The sequence below is a fragment of the Typopeltis vanoorti genome, chromosome 18 (assembly GCF_054136105.1).
Source record: "Typopeltis vanoorti isolate ZY-2024b chromosome 18, IOZ_Tvanoo_1.0, whole genome shotgun sequence".
Taxonomy (NCBI): domain Eukaryota; kingdom Metazoa; phylum Arthropoda; class Arachnida; order Uropygi; family Thelyphonidae; genus Typopeltis; species Typopeltis vanoorti.
In genome coordinates this window covers 76881284-76897188 of record NC_143566.1, presented here as the reverse complement: position 1 = coordinate 76897188, position 15905 = coordinate 76881284, and the positions used below count along the sequence as shown (strand labels likewise).

General features: G+C 35.8%; 1 protein-coding gene across 3 annotated transcripts in view; it reads left to right on the top strand.

Annotated features, from left to right (window-relative positions):
* Positions 1-15905, top strand: part of LOC150096825 (septin-7-like) — a 394847-nt gene that overhangs the window by 167466 nt on the left and 211476 nt on the right. For all 3 annotated transcript variants that reach the window (XM_090407845.1, XM_090407844.1, XM_090407843.1), the window contains one exon: positions 8777-9089. In XM_090407845.1, coding sequence (XP_090263971.1) covers positions 8777-9089 — 313 coding nt within the window. The remainder of the gene's footprint in view (positions 1-8776; positions 9090-15905) is intronic.

Below are 15905 nucleotides of genomic sequence, written 5' to 3'. Positions count from 1 at the left end.
TTTTCCTAGTTTAGCCTCGAACCTCTGTGATGCACGAAAATGAACTCCGAGAGGTATCTGAACATTCTGGACAATGCAGAGCTTCCTATGCAGTGGTGTTTCTATGGAACTGGCCATTGTCTCTTTCATAAAGGCAATGCACTTTGTCATAAGACTGCTGCTGTAACTGCATGGTTTGTGGAACGTCACCATACTTCACTGGCCTCTGCAGAGCCCTGACTTCAACTCTGTTGAACTTCTGAGAGATGATCTGGAGCGTTTGGTGAGGTCAAGGGACGTCTGCCACACAACACCAGGATCTCATTACATGCCTATAGGAAGAATGGTCCACAATTCCCATTGATCGCTATCGTGCTATTGTGGAAAGCATGCCCCGTAGAATTGTTGCAGTTATCGCGGCGAAAAGAGGTCCTACATCTGATTAAGGTGGGTGCCAAGGCTGTTTATTCCTCTCACTGTGGTATCCGTTGACTTATTTGCAAGCAGTGTGTATATATTGTTATTCACATCATTTAATGAGATTTCTTTCAAATTAAAAAAAAAATTCAGATTTATTTTTGATCTTATTTCATTTGAAAAGCTGAAATTTGCATGAGTTTTTTTTTTTTTTTTTGTTTGTTTTATATAAAGATTTCATTATTCCATGTGGTGTACATCAGTGTATTATAGAAATATGTTGTTGCAAGTTATTTTGGAAGTAGACAACACGTCAGCGGATGTCGTAGCCATCACCTCTTCAATACGGATTTCGATCTATTTGTCGATATTTCTACACGAAATATAAACAAATCGATATGGTTGAGTTGCTTTCTCTGAAACAAGTTTTTCTGCTGCCGAATGTTTAAAAAAAAAAAAAAAATCAAGAAAGTATCTGAGTAGTGCATAACAAAGCGAACCAATGTCATAATTCCTAATTTTTAAAATCCCCCACTTTGTTTTTATCCCGGCGGGAAAAAAAGATTCAGTATGCTAAGGAATCGAACATGTTTTTTTTTTTTTCATCTCCTTTCAGGCCTCCAAAAAAACGTCATATCAGGTGGTCACACTATGTATTAAATATTATGTTGCAGAAGGATTTATGCCACAGTTAAATTTGAATCTGTCACCTGTCAGTAGCAAAGAGTAGACCTTTACTATCTTGTCTGCGCAGGTCCAGTAAACATTTGACCGTTTTCTGGCACGATGTATTGATTGAACCTGTGGTTCTTTATCTGTTTGTCGGATCTGCAACGAAATTGCTGGGTTATGGCTGGTTCGTGGGCTCTAGACTACTAGTAAGTTTTTTGTGTTTTTTAAAACTTGTTCGGTATGTGTTTTTTTTTTGGGGGGGGGGAATATTTGCTTCTTTTAGTCTACCGCTGTGTGGTACACATTAACGGAGTAGGGATATTATTGAGCCTTTGGGTTGCCTATTTTTGGCTTCTTGACAGTGGATTTAAAAAACATAATGCTCAGTATGGTTTTGGGACGTTTTTGTTTTGCGGGGACATGCTTGTTGTAGTCCGCCGTTTGACTGATTAATGAATTTCGCTTAGGAAAGTTTTGATCTCGGGGATGTTGACTTTTCGGTGAAGCTGTACATTTCTTACGAACCATGGGCGATGGACGCTATTCGTAAATATTTGTTTTTTCGATAATCTGTAGTTTGCTAACGTCTGAATCCGCTGTGTGGCTCCACGCTGGTGAGCCACACATCAGGACTGGCTTGATCATGATCTTGTATAGGTATTCTCTTTGCTTTTGAGCAGACTGATTGATATGAATTGTGAAACGAAGCCCTTTCTCTAGTTGTACCCTAAGGATTTGGATACGAGTTGCCATGGAATAGGATTGCCAAACGTGACCATTTCGCCCTCTTGGGATGCTCGTCTTCTTGTCTGCATTAAGTCGCTGTTTTTTGTTTTTTTAACTATTGTTCTAGTTCCGAGATTGCGTTTTACAGTTTTTCAGTTGTTAATCTAAGTCGCAGGAAATAATCAAGCGCACCATCATTGCAGTATCGTCTGCATATAGGGCTATTTTTTGAACGATTGTTCTAGTTCCGAGATTGCGTTTTACAGTTTTTCAGTTGTTAATGTAAGTCGCAGGAAATAATCGAGTGGACCATTAATTGCAATATCGTCTGTGTATAGATTATTTTTTGAACTATTGTTCTAGTTCCGAGATAGTCGCAGGAAATAATCAAGCGGACCATCATTGCAGTATCGTCTGCATATAGGGCTATTTTTTGAACGATTGTTCTAGTTTCGAGATTGCGTTTTACAGTTTTTCCGTTGTTAATCTAAGTAGTAGGAAATAATCCAGCGGTTTGCTAGATTTTGCGTACAGACGATCTAATTATCAGTATCTTTACTCGTAGTGTGCCCTCCCTGAGATACGATTTGTAAGTTTGACCAGTCCTAATGCAGAATTTGGCCTGCAAGAGTTTTGAAAATAAGCCCATTGTGGCCATATTTTGTCGAATGCTTTGGCAACGTCCATGAAAATCGCCCATGTGTGCTTCTTCCAGTTGAACCCTATGCTGGTGTTTTCCACGACTCGTAGCCGTAGTATAGTTTTGCATTAGGTGTGCAGTTTTTCCGGGTTTTTGGATTAAGATTACATCAGCTATTTTCCATCGTGCTGGGTAGTAGCGATATTTTAATACAGCATTAATAATAGCAACAATGTTCATTATGGTTTTATGTGGCAGGTATTTGAATTTGTTAGAAATCCCGTCTATGCCTGCTGTTTTCCTATTTAAGTTTGGTGATTTCACATGCCTCAGCAGGTGATGTCAGTTGCATAGGGCTAACGTACTCTGTGGTTTTATTGTACAATGTACTCAGGTGCGTACTTTATTGATGAAGTCTAGATGCATGTGGGTGTATTTTGCACTACACTGCTTCTCTAGGCTGTCTGCAAAAGCTTCAGCTTTTCTACATTACAATAAGCCAGACCACTTTTACCATGGATTGGTGGGAGGGGTTTATGGTTAAACTGGTCATTTTCCATAGCATATGGACGTCTGTGTTTAAGGACTGAAGTTTTGTCTTCCACTGATGTCGATAGTTTGTAAGTGCAAATCTAACTTTCTTTGTAGCCCTGTTGAGCGTTTGTTAGTGTTCTAGGACCAGCATGCTGTGGCATTGCTGCCTGGCTTATTCTTCTCACGGATCAGGTTTTTAATCTCATCAGGTCATTTTAATCCAAAAGCCAGTCGGAGTTTGTGCTTGGTATACCCGCAGTGGCAGCTTTAATGCATTTGTTATCTGCTTTTACAAGCTAGAAATTGTCGTTAATTTTGTCCATTGATCGTTCGTATCTGATCTGGGGTATTTTCATGTTGTGAGACCACAATCAGTTAAAACTGGGTTATGGTCAGAGCTGAGCTTGTCCATCACACTTATTTGTTTTTGATGCATGATATTTTGTTGTATTGCTATGTTGTATTAGGTGAGTTCTGGAGGTCAGGTCACTAAGTGGTTTCCCATTTCGATTTTTCGTTCTGATGTTCCTGGCTGTGTGCTTAGCATTCAGGTCTCTGAGCACTGTTTGCTTTTGTGTGTAGACTTTCAGTTAAGTCTGCTTCTAGTAACTGTTTGTTTGAAGAGTTGGAAAAATATACAGAGTATATTTTTAGGGGATCTGCATTTGCTGTGGTTTGGATTCCACCCTTCCTGCCATTTCTTTGTTGGTAGTAACTGGATTTACAATTTCATTATGTTCTATACTGAGCTTGGCAAATACAGCCATGCCCCCCCCCCCTCCATCCTCTTGGTGTTGAACCTGTTATTATGGTGTAGAACATAGTTCCTGAGCCTAGGGTTGTCGGCTGTTCAGAGGTGCATTTCATTTACAAGGGTTACCTGAGCACTGTAGCATGTAGTAAATTCTTGAATTTTGCACAGTTTGTTTCCTAGACAGTTGGCATTCCAAAACACAAGTTGTAGAGAGTTTGGACTTCTATGTTTGTTAATCATCAAACTAGTGCCTGAATTTTTGACAATGATGGAATTGTCCAATTGATGTCTTCTGTCATCATGGTTCTGATTTTATAGCCAAGTTATAGAAAGCCTCGTACTTGGGTTGGTTTGTTGTGTTGTTGGGGAGGGGGTACCTGTGCAATTATTGATAGAGCTCTTTTACTAATTTTTTGGGTAGTTGCTAAGTATTGCTTGCGGCCTCTGTAGTTGGTGAGATGTGGTTTGCCACAGTTCGCAGATTTAACTGGCTCTGTTTTTTTTTTTTTTTTTTTCCAGGAAGCTATTGTGTGGTTTTCTCTCATTTAACGCATTGGAATCATCCTTGCAGCAGCATTGCAAGTGCCCAAATTTTTGACAGTGATGGAATTGTCCAGTTGATGCCTTTCATTGTAATGGTTCTAGTTTTATAGCCAGGTTGCAGACAGTTTTTTAGGTCATAGTTTTCTCAGTATTCTTTGCTAATTTCTAATAGGATAAGTGATATTAGTTTGGAGCAAAGGGCTAAGTTTAACAATGTCTGCTGATTTGGAGGTCTCATGTGACTTCCTCAGGGATTACAGATTGTTATACCATGCAGTACCACCTTGAAGTGTTTTTTAAACAAACATGTAGTACTAGACGTTTTTATCTCCTAAAAGATTAGTGAGTGCAAGGTAGTCAGCTACTGTCTCTGACTATATTCAGATCCCATATTCCTTGTTCCTGGCTTTTGTAACATTTATTTTACCATTTTTGAGGGCTGTGGTCTTTTCCATCCATTGTTCCTTGACTCACAAGATAACAGGAAGAATTCTTTCCTTATTTTGGTTTGTTTCTGCCTCCCTGGAGATTACAGTTTTGTTTAGTTCACTAGGAAAATGAAACGGCTTTCATACAAAGCTGTAATCAGACAGGAACATTGCAGAAGGGATTCAAGACTGTGTGTTCTAGTAGTTAATATAGGTCTTCAGGTATTTATTTATCACCTTCCCCCCATGCATGTACTATTTATGTAATTTGGTAGCTGTGGTTCCTAATCTGATGCCCTTAGTACCTTTCTCTACATTCAAAAACCTAGATGTTTTCTAGACATTATTTCTCACCCACTGTACCTTAGAATACTCTGCTCATGTGTAGAGTGATTTGCCAGAAATTTCTACAAAAATGCTCATTGCTGACCAAAAGGATGGCGATTTGGTTATTTGGTGACTGTTCTCTCATACACTAACTCCACTCACTATCTCATAGACCTACTGTGTCTGCTTTGTGCCTCTTCTGCAGGTATTTTCATGGACACAGTTTTGATGGACTGGCTGAGACTACTCATATGGAGATGGCAAGGTTTTCCATCCCTCAAAACAGACCAACCAGCTAGGAGAACTCACACAGACATAACATGCTAGCCTCATAACTGCTTCTGATATAATTCCAAACAGATAAATTCAGCCAACCCCATTCCTCCACTTCCCCCTTAAGCCCATAGACACACGAACAGTGGATGGTCAACATCCATTCAGAGTGCTGATCTGAACATACTAAACCAGTTTAGCCTTTCTCTTGGGACGTTGTTAGGATATGTGTGACCCTATGTAAGCACTATTTTGCTGCTTCTAAATTGAAGAAAATATGTAAAATTAAAAAATAAATAAAAACAGTGTTTTTATAGATAGAATTTTGCCACCTTCCAAGTTTACTGCTCCTAGGCACTGCCTTAGTTGCTTCGTTGGTTATGACAGCCCTTTACTTCCTTCATACCTTCTGCTGTGCCCTAGAACTGTCTTCCCCCATAGTTTTTCTTAAGGACAATAACTGCCAATTGTTCAAAAACATCAACAGGTTCCTCCTTGCTTTCTGAGCACTGCCCCACACAATGCCGATGTGCTGTAGGTTTTGCAATTTGCTATGTGTAAGACTGATTTAAAAAAATAGAAAAGAAAGAAAGAAAATGATATTCTTAGAATGCTAAGCAACACATGGATTGAAGTGAGTAAATAAGTGTTGTTTCATGGAAGACAGAATCAATATGTATATGGTACGACATATATGGTATCCTTTCAAGGATCATTTGTTACAGAGATATTAAAAGTGTTTGGAGAATGATTAGGAATACAGTCTTGATAGCATGTGAACAATCTCTGTGAAGTTTTTGGTGATAGGCATGGCTCAACAAATATGCTCGCCCATGGCAGGTCGATTTTGCCATCTGGGAGATACCACAGGCTGAACAAAAATACTTTTCATTTAATAAAAAATATTTTCTCAAATTTAAGAATACATGTAATATAAAGAGCCATATTTGGCTTAATTTGCCTGCTGAATCAGCATCAGGAATTTCTCTAACCCCTTTTATTCCCTTATAAGGAGTAGGCAAGTCCATTTTATCACTATCCAACTTTTGGAGACTGAGAGGGAGTCTCCAATGAACTACCATTGGAGACTCCAATGGTAGCCAATCAGAGATAGCTGGTCCATGACTATCACTAATTTTAAATGATGTATAGAGAAGAGATGTCAACAAGGGCTGCCATCTTGTTGTCCCTAACACAGCATATATATTATCTGAATAGTGTGGGTTCTAAGGTTGATTTTCTTAGCTTACAGGATGTTAAATCAGAGTTTCAGGGAGAAAAATCCTGCTTGCTCATGCCAAAGCTCAACTAACTCGGGAATCCATCAAATGAAGGCTTAAAAAAAGTTCCTCTAATTGCCAACTGAAATTGAACTCTGGTCTTTCTTCAAGCAGTCAAGCACTATGGACACAAATGCCACTTGCACTGAGCCACACAAGCTTTATTGCATCAGGAATTTGAACATTAAAATCTTCAAGGAAGATGGCTTAGTTCCTTCACTGTTGGGAAATTAAATTGGAGAAAATCAATAAAAGGAAATCAAGGAGTTCTGAATTGTTAGCATTAGTGGAGTGATAGAGACAACAATGATTTTGCTAGAATTTTTGCTCTTACTGAATCAAAGATTTTGAGTTGGAAAGAGCAAACAGAGGAGGTTCAAAATTGAACACTTTCTTACACCTGATATCAGAATGAACATATGTTCAATGGCACATACCTTTAAAGACAAAAAAGCCAAGAGTATAATTTTGAAAAGTGAAATAAATATGGTTGAAGAAGATACAATCAGAGTATCTGTTAGGAAAGGCAGGTTTGGAGATTAAAGTGAATATCACTGAAGTTAAAATTGCGCGTATATTTGGGAACTAGGTCTAGAACAACTGCCTTTTGCTAAGCCAATCACATTACTTAACAAAGAGAATTTCAAGCAATATGGATAATTTCACCTAACTCCTCCATATCGAAGGAGTTATTTCATAAACAGAAGCAGTTAGTTCATCTGAAGGCAAGCTCTGGAGAGCAAGATGTGTAGGAAATCTAGTTTGTTTTCCTTCTCTATTTCCACAGTGAAGTTTATCTGGGGATGGAGATTGTTTATTTTTGCTAAAAAGGTATGTAAGATATCTTATATAAATTAAGTGGATATTAAATCCAACATCATTTCAAAGCCGAATGATGTTGGATTTAATATCCACTTAATTTATATAATTTTGCATGAATGAAGTGAAGCATTTTGGCTCTTTATTTTTGTAAGATATCTTATTTATGGGGCCAGACAGCAAAGATGCTATTGCTGATATAATGTACCAAAAAAAAAAAAAAACATGGCTAAGGTTGTAGCAGATGAGAAAAGGATTTCTTCTAGGTCTTTTAACCATTTTGGAAATTTTCATCTTTTTTATCGTCCATCAAGGATAAATTAGTACCTACACGCATATAAATAAAAAATAATAAAAAACAAACCAGACTAAAAGTATACAATACATTAGCCCTACCAGTCTTATTGTATGGAAGTGAAATCTGGACAATAAAACAAAAAGACAAACAAAGATTAATAAGAGCAGAAATGAAGTTTATGAGGAAAACTGCAAAGTATACTCTATTTGATCACAAAAGAAACGAAGAAATTATGAAAGAATTAAACCAAGAATCAGTAATCGAAAAAAATAAAAAATATAAACCTAATGGATGGAACATGTTCAAAGAATGAAAATAAGAAGATTACTAAAACAAACCTTAAAGTACAAGCCATTAGGAAAAAGAAAACCAGGACGTCCTTGTAACGATGACTTCTAAGGCCAGAACAGGCCACGCTAGGCCTAAATCCTTGATATGCGTGATGATGATGATAATCCTGCTTTTGGATTCTTTCCACAACTTCTTCCCCATGGAGTCTGGGAGTCCAGATATGGCCTTATTAAAGTCTTATATAGGAGAACAGTAACCACTCTATCCCTGCTTGTTAATATGTTCTTCAACAACCGTGTAATCTGATGTGCTGTTTGGGTTACCTTCGCAATATGCCATCTGATCTTCAACTCCCTGGCCTCCTCAGTTTTCTGCAGTTTAATTCCATCATATAGTTTATAGCTTCTGATCCCTTCTTCTTAGAGTGCATCACCTTACTTTTGACCACGTTAAACTAGCTATTTACCTTCCTGCAGGATCTTTGCATCACTTTCATTTACCATCTCTTCCTGGTTTGGCATCATCAACAATGATATCTTTGAATAAATAATCAGAAATGAATGCATTAAGCAACTGAAGTAATATTTTTGCATAACAACCAGTGCACTAAGAATAGATGGGGAGGGGGAATAATTGATGGTTCAGACAATCAATGTTCTACTGTATTTGTTTTTTACTGTTGTCAAACATTTTGTTTATTTAAAAAAAATTGATAACTTGACATTTAAATATTTTAAATGAATATAAAGAATAAAATTGCAATTTTCTCTTTTTATTTATTTTTTTAAAATTTAGTTGTCTGCAAAACGAGAACTATTTTTCCGTCAAGATGGTCCTCCTCCTCTCCCCACTACAACAGCTTCAGGAATTCCCAATAATATTATTACAAATTCTACTTCAACCGTTCACACAACTGCTATGACCACTTCTGTTTCCAATATTGTTACTACTACAACAACAATGACAGCAAGTAATTTTAAAGAATCATTTCATTCAAAAGAAAAAGAAACCAAAGACATTGATAATTATATTGGTTTTGCTAGCTTACCAAATCAGGTATATAGAAAGGCAACAAAGCGTGGGTTTGAATTTACCCTAATGGTTGTAGGTAAGTTTTTGTATTATTCAAAAAAGTATCTAAATTAATTAGATACGTTTTGCCAAATTGCATCTGTTAGATTAATTTTGCCTATCCATACATAAACAATTTATTTGGACACTCTAGTTCAGGGGTCAGCAATCTTTTTAGAATGAAGAGCCATTTTTAAAATTATATCTGTTAAAAAAAATTTAGGGAGCTGCACGCAGTGATGAGCAACCAATGGTCCGCGGGTTGCATGCGGCCCTCTCAGGTTTTTTGTGCACTCCACGGTATTCGTTTTGTGCGGCAGAATTAGTATATTTTAATTAAAAATCTATTTTATGAATGTTGATTTTTACATGTGGATTTATTTGTGCAGGTTAAAAAATTAAAATATACCTAAATAATGGAAAATAAATTAATACTTTCTTATCAAAGAAAAAAAAAAAATTCTTTATGCAGATCGAACCGAGCATTTGATTTTCTATTTAATTGCTCATCACTGCTTTAAATTTAGAAATTACATTAAAAAATATTATAATTAAATTATTTATTCAGTTTTTTTATAGTAGCACGTTATCATACTTGTAAAACACAGCGGTGGCATGTCACATGAAATTATATGATATTTTTAAATATTAAATAATGAAACAAAGATTTGCTCCTTTTTTACAAAAACATATGTATAAAAATCTAATAACATACCTATATCTTTAATTATTTTTTTTTAATTTAAAATATCTTCTTAGTGCGACTTTTGCTGTTGAACTTCTTGAGATAGTTTCTTAATATGCAGCGAATATGCTGTAATTTTCATTTTCAAACATGACGAAAGACTCGCGTTGTTTAGTAGGTTTCTCAACTTACTTTTAATAAAATTCATATTAGAAAATATTTGCTCACAGAAATATGTCGATCCGAAAATCGATAGAAGTCCAAATGCGTATGTTTGAAATCACCGAATGTAAGTGTCCGGTAAACAACTCCATGTCAAATACAATCTGATCTTGCTTTTTAAGATCTTCTATTTCAGATCATTTTTTTGTATTGCAACAGTAGATTTTTGTCTTTCCAACTCCTCTAGGGCAGCTTTAAGATTTCTAAATTTTGAATTCCACAAATCCTGGGTTTTCAGGTCCTCTAACTGAAGTTGAAATGCAACCTCATCAATTCCAGCAGAAGGTGAAAAATTTAATTCAGCAAGATTAATTTCAAGTGGTCGCAATAAAAATGACATAGTTGCTTTACTCTTTCTAAACTCCTCAAATCTCCCATTAAATTCAGATCACATATTTCCCACAATTTCTTTGAAAAAGGTTAAATTTATATAATTATTATCAGCTTGTTATTGTTGATATTTCTTCAACGTAGGAAAATGTAATAATGTGCCTTTCTCTAAGTCTGTCGCAAACAAAATCACTTCTTCTAAAAGCAAAACTGCTGTATTTCCCTTTCCCTGTAGTTTCTTATTTAGTGCATTTAAATGGGAAGTCATATCCACCATAAAGTAGAATTTTTGTAAAATAGAATGTGAAGAAGGATTATCGCATATGATTTCAAAGAATTTAAACATGAAAGTATTAAATTTTTCAGCATTGCATGTACTATTTTCAATTGTAAAATGTCCTTAATTTATTGCAAATGCTAAATTTAGAGTTTTTAGTTTCTAATTTAATAAATAACATTAATTTTGCATTATTCAAAAATAGATTGTTTAATAACGAAAAGAGCCGCAATTATTCATTCAAAGGGCCGCAGGTTGCCAACCCCTGCTCTAGTTGAATAAATCTTGTTGAAGATTTGCATTTCAAATCCTTACAAAAATGTGTTATGTCATGTTATCCAAAAATTTGTTTTCATTTGGGTCTTTTGTTGATGCACTAAGAGAAAAAAATGTGCCTTAATTATGTATTACAATTATGCATTATTTAATGGTTCTCTGGATGGATAGAATTTACAGAAGCAAATATTCATGTAAATCATTTTGGTTTTTTCAATTCGATTGTTTTTGTTGGTGGAATTTAGTAAAAAGGATTTCAATTGATATTGATAATTCTATACTAGTTAGATGGAGCAGGCAGTAATGCTCTTCATTGTTAAACTACTCTCATTGAAGACTCTTCGATGAAAGATTTTTCCCTTTTTTCCCTTCCCCATTATAATTATTTATATTGGCAAAATAATTTGAAATCACATTATTCAAAGAGCCCTACTTGAAGAGTGGTATTTTTTGTAAAAACTGATAAATGTCTCACATGTTAGAGCATGATTTATAAAATCTTGACCACTATTCACTGACTTCTTTACATACCGTATATTATTATACACATAAAATAGTTCATGAAATTATGACAGTATTTAACATTTTACTATGAACATGGCAACAAATGATTGCTACAGTTATATAGGGGATTTTTATCATCTTAGGTTTAGTCTCTAATGAGAACCAAACAGTTTGAAACAGTTGTTAGGCCAGTGAAAAAACCTAAACACACTAATAAAAAAAAAAAAAATACATGGGCTTGTTTGGCTGATTTCATGTCTTTTAAGTAGTGCAAATCAAGGTAACTCTTTTACCAAGGTTATCTTCTTATAAGCTGTTATGAAATTTTAATTTGGACATAGGATTTAAATGGATATATAATATCCTATTAAACTGACAATGGCTAAATGAGATTGGCTTAAACTGACAATGGCTATAAACTGTAGAGCAGCACTCATTTCAATCCACAATAGCTAGTGGCATCTGGGAATGTGCATGTATATGGTGACACAGAAAATTCACCTGGGGAGGGCTTATTTCAGTACTCTTTTGCTTCCCTTCCCCTATGGGAGCAGTCTATTTAGGGATTCTCTGCTAGCAATTTTACAGGAATATTATTTTTCAACAAAATCCTCTTAATTTTGCCTGCTGTTCTGCTTCTTCTTAAGATAATGGTGTTCCCATGCTCAATATCTATCAAGGATTTTGAATTTCTAAGATTATTATTATAAACTTAATAAGATCATTATCCTAAGAAGAAGCAACTCAGGCAAAATTAAGCAGATATTTGCTAATAATGGAATGTTTTATTAATAATGTTAATAATAGACCATCTCGATACTTTCAGGGTTTGTAATTCTCACAAAGGGAGAACCCCCGTTTGATTTTTTTTAAAATTTTATTTATTTATTTTTAGTAAGCTGGTTGTTAAAATTTAACAGCACACCCCCTGTTTTTATATGAATAATTAACTCTGAACATTTTCAGACTATTATTGTATATAAACAGTTAAAAGATCCTTTTCAGCTAACTGTTTTATCTAATCATAATATGACATGCTGTAGTGTGCAGTAATTTTCTTCACTGTTAAACTAAGCTCAAGTTTAAGACTCTTTGATGAAAGATGTTTTCTTTTTACCCCCCTTCCCTATTATAATTGTTTATATTGGCAAAATAATTTGAAATCATATTATTTAATTAGCATATTTCACACCATGAAACCTTCAGTTCATTAAAATTATAATTTTTTTTCCTATTATTGGATCATTCCCCCCCCCATAGTTGAATCATGTAAATTCCACCACCTTTCATGGGATGGAAAAGATGAATGGAATTCACATCAATCTATAATGCATTAGTACTCTGGATGGCTAAGATTAGATAGTCCAGAAACTCTGATCTTCTAGGAACCAAATATGGAACTTTTTAATACCACTTCAGATCTTTAATAAGCAGGCACCAGATTTTGTTAACAGAAATTAACAAAACCTGGTCTTTGTAAAGGATCCCTTTAAAATTTGTTGCCTTATTAGACCATTTTAATTGCAAAATTATCTTCACAGCGTTTACTCCAAAATTGCTTCACCAGGTTAAATTTTTATCATTAATATGAATCCCAGTCACAAAGGATACAAAATTTATTTTTATTTAGCAATAAAAATTTTTCTTACTGAAATCACCACTGCATACTATAGCTCCACTAGTAGGGGCTATATGAGTCCTAAGCCCAAGCAGTATCCTTCGCTATCCATTCTTGATTCTCGATATCTGGAAGAAGTCATTCTTTAGTAAGTTCACTATGCCACCGGTGTCTACTGCAAGACATGCAAAATAGGTATCTTGAAATCATTCTGAGAGAGACAGTCGAAACCTTAATAAGTCCATTTAACTTTGTTGACACCATACCTCTAAAGGATATATTCTAGAAGTAAAATTTTATGTGGTGTTCTTATGCTGTATGTTGATAATGACTAATTAAACTGCAAGATCAGACTTCCTTGATCCAATTAGTCTGATAGCGGGATTCTTCTGCCATTAACCAACCTTTGTTCTTTAAACTATTCTCTGTAATCCCCACTGCTGCATTGCATCATCTGACATATACTCTCCATATGTGTGATAGCAACACTTTATGAGCCAAAGTCTATTATGGCAGCCTTCTCTGCAATTCTTGTCATCACTTCTTCCCTGAGTTGTATGAGCTCGACAGTGGAGCATTGATACTCATCTTGATTAAATCTCTGCATTCAAATGTAGGCAGGAGACATGTTTCATCCTAATCCATGGATGTTGGAAGGGACATGTTTAGATTCTTGTTGCAGTTCCATTAGTTTGAATGGTGGAGCATTAAAGCCCACCTACTTTGTTGAGCCAAGGCAGTCTTAACTATGTCCTTCCAAGAAGCACCCATCCAGAGGTATAGCAATAATCATTCTTAATATAGAAGTCCTAGAAGTAAAATATAATTCTGGAGTAGAGAAGCAAGGTTTCTTTAATCTGAATAGACATAATCTGGACACTAACCTTTGTAGCAAGAGAGAATCCTAAGACCTCCATGGTTTATGCTGGCAAGGAAAAAAAAGACACATCACGAGAAACATGTAATCAAGAATGGATGGCTGACTACCTTGGGAAAGAAGGAAGAATTACATTGGATAAGTATGGTAGTGGAACAAAGAAGATAGTCTTCCAAAAGAGGATGAATCCCTTGTGCATCTCACTTGGAGGAAGAGGAGATGCTCCATCAAGTATAGTTCTACTGCAAATACTGTTTTTAATGTAACACCTGGATTTAGGCATAGATGCTTTCTCTCTTTTATTCAACTTGGATTTATACTAATTGAGAAGGATGCTGCCCAGCAAATTCTGTCTCCAACTAATGATTCAACACAGTTGAATCTGTGTGACACCTTTTGACTATGGAAATATGACTTCTGCATTACTTCAAACTTGGTATCACTTCTGAATCTGGCTCTCACTAATGAGACCTCAATAAAGGTCGAAACCAGTCTGGGAAGTGGCTCTTCCCATAATCCATAGCATTGTACATGTCTGCAAGGATATGTGCATTGCGTTATGGGATACTAAGGCAATTGATGTGAGGTCATTAGCCTCTATATACAAGTAGTTCAGTCATGAAGTGACTTCACGCACAAACTTTGTTTGCTTACACTAAAGGATGAAACCAAGAATATAATTTCTTGACATTTTTAATGGGGTGCTTAATGGTCAAAGCTGTATAACTGAGAGGAGATCTCCACATAGCCTTTAAAGGAATGCGGAGAACCGACCAGGGCTTCTGACCTAATATCCACTCCTCACCTTCTCGTGGTGCACCCTGTTGGGTATCTACACTTGGATACTGAACGAACGAGGATGGGCTGGCAATTTGGGATTTAGCCGACCAAATTGTATTCTTATTGGTTAAACCAAAATAAAAAAAATTATGGTACAACATGACAAAATTTCATGCCGGCTGGGGTGTCGCCCGGTTAAACAAGACCCCCCCATTGTTTTTGCCAGGGAACCAGGGTGAACAGCGAAAAGTCAGCTACTGGAACAAATCTGAAAACAAACTCAAACTCAACATCACCAGAGTTAAAGATCGGTACTATCAACATAAGAAGCCTGAATGTGCAAAGAAATGGAGCTAGCTGAGGAACTAGATAAGTACCAGATCGACATAATAGGGTGACTGAAACAAAAAAGACAAAAACTGGTGAGATCTTTCTGAGCAATAAATACAAAATGCTATATTCAGGCAATGACAATCAAGGAAAAGGAGTAGCCATAGTATTCAACACAAAATACGAGGCCAATCTTCTTGAATGGCAGTCAGTCTCAAGTAGAGTAATGTGGGCAAATATGAGAATGGGGAACTGGACAATGAGACTTATTTGTGCCTATGGTCCCACAGAAGGTTCTACTAAGGTAGAAGTGGGGGAATTTTTTGAGGCTTTAGAAAAAGCAACTGACACAATGAAAAAGGAAAAGTTGGTCCTTGTTGGGGATCTAAATAGCAGAGTAGGAAATGATTGTGAGACATACAAAAATATTTTGGGAAAATTTGGAGAAAAGTGCAAAGCTAATAATAATGGCAAATATCTGTTGGATTTCTGCTCAGGACATAGACTGGTTATTACTAACACCATGTTCCAACATAAAAATGTGCACAAATTCACATGGAGAGAAGAGGCAAGGAATAAGCAAAGTCTCATTGACTATGTTATTGTTGATAGTGATGTTTTCTCCCTGGTGCAGGACACCAGAGTGTGCAGAGGATTTGAAATTGGAAGTGATCACCATTTAGTCTTGAGCAGGATACAATTGAATTTCATATTGAAAAGAATAACATGTAAGAAAGTTTTAAAGCGAATAAAAGTTGAGCAGCTCTCAGATGTGAACTGTAGACTAAAATAAACAAAGATTATTGAAGAAAAAATGAAAGAGTTTGAGAACAGGAATCAAACCTTGGAGATTCAGTGGCAAACTCTGAAGAAAACGTTGATTGATTCTGCCAGGCATGTGGTGAGGTTGTGTGCAAGGATAAAAAAATCAGAACTCCCTGGTGGACACAGGAA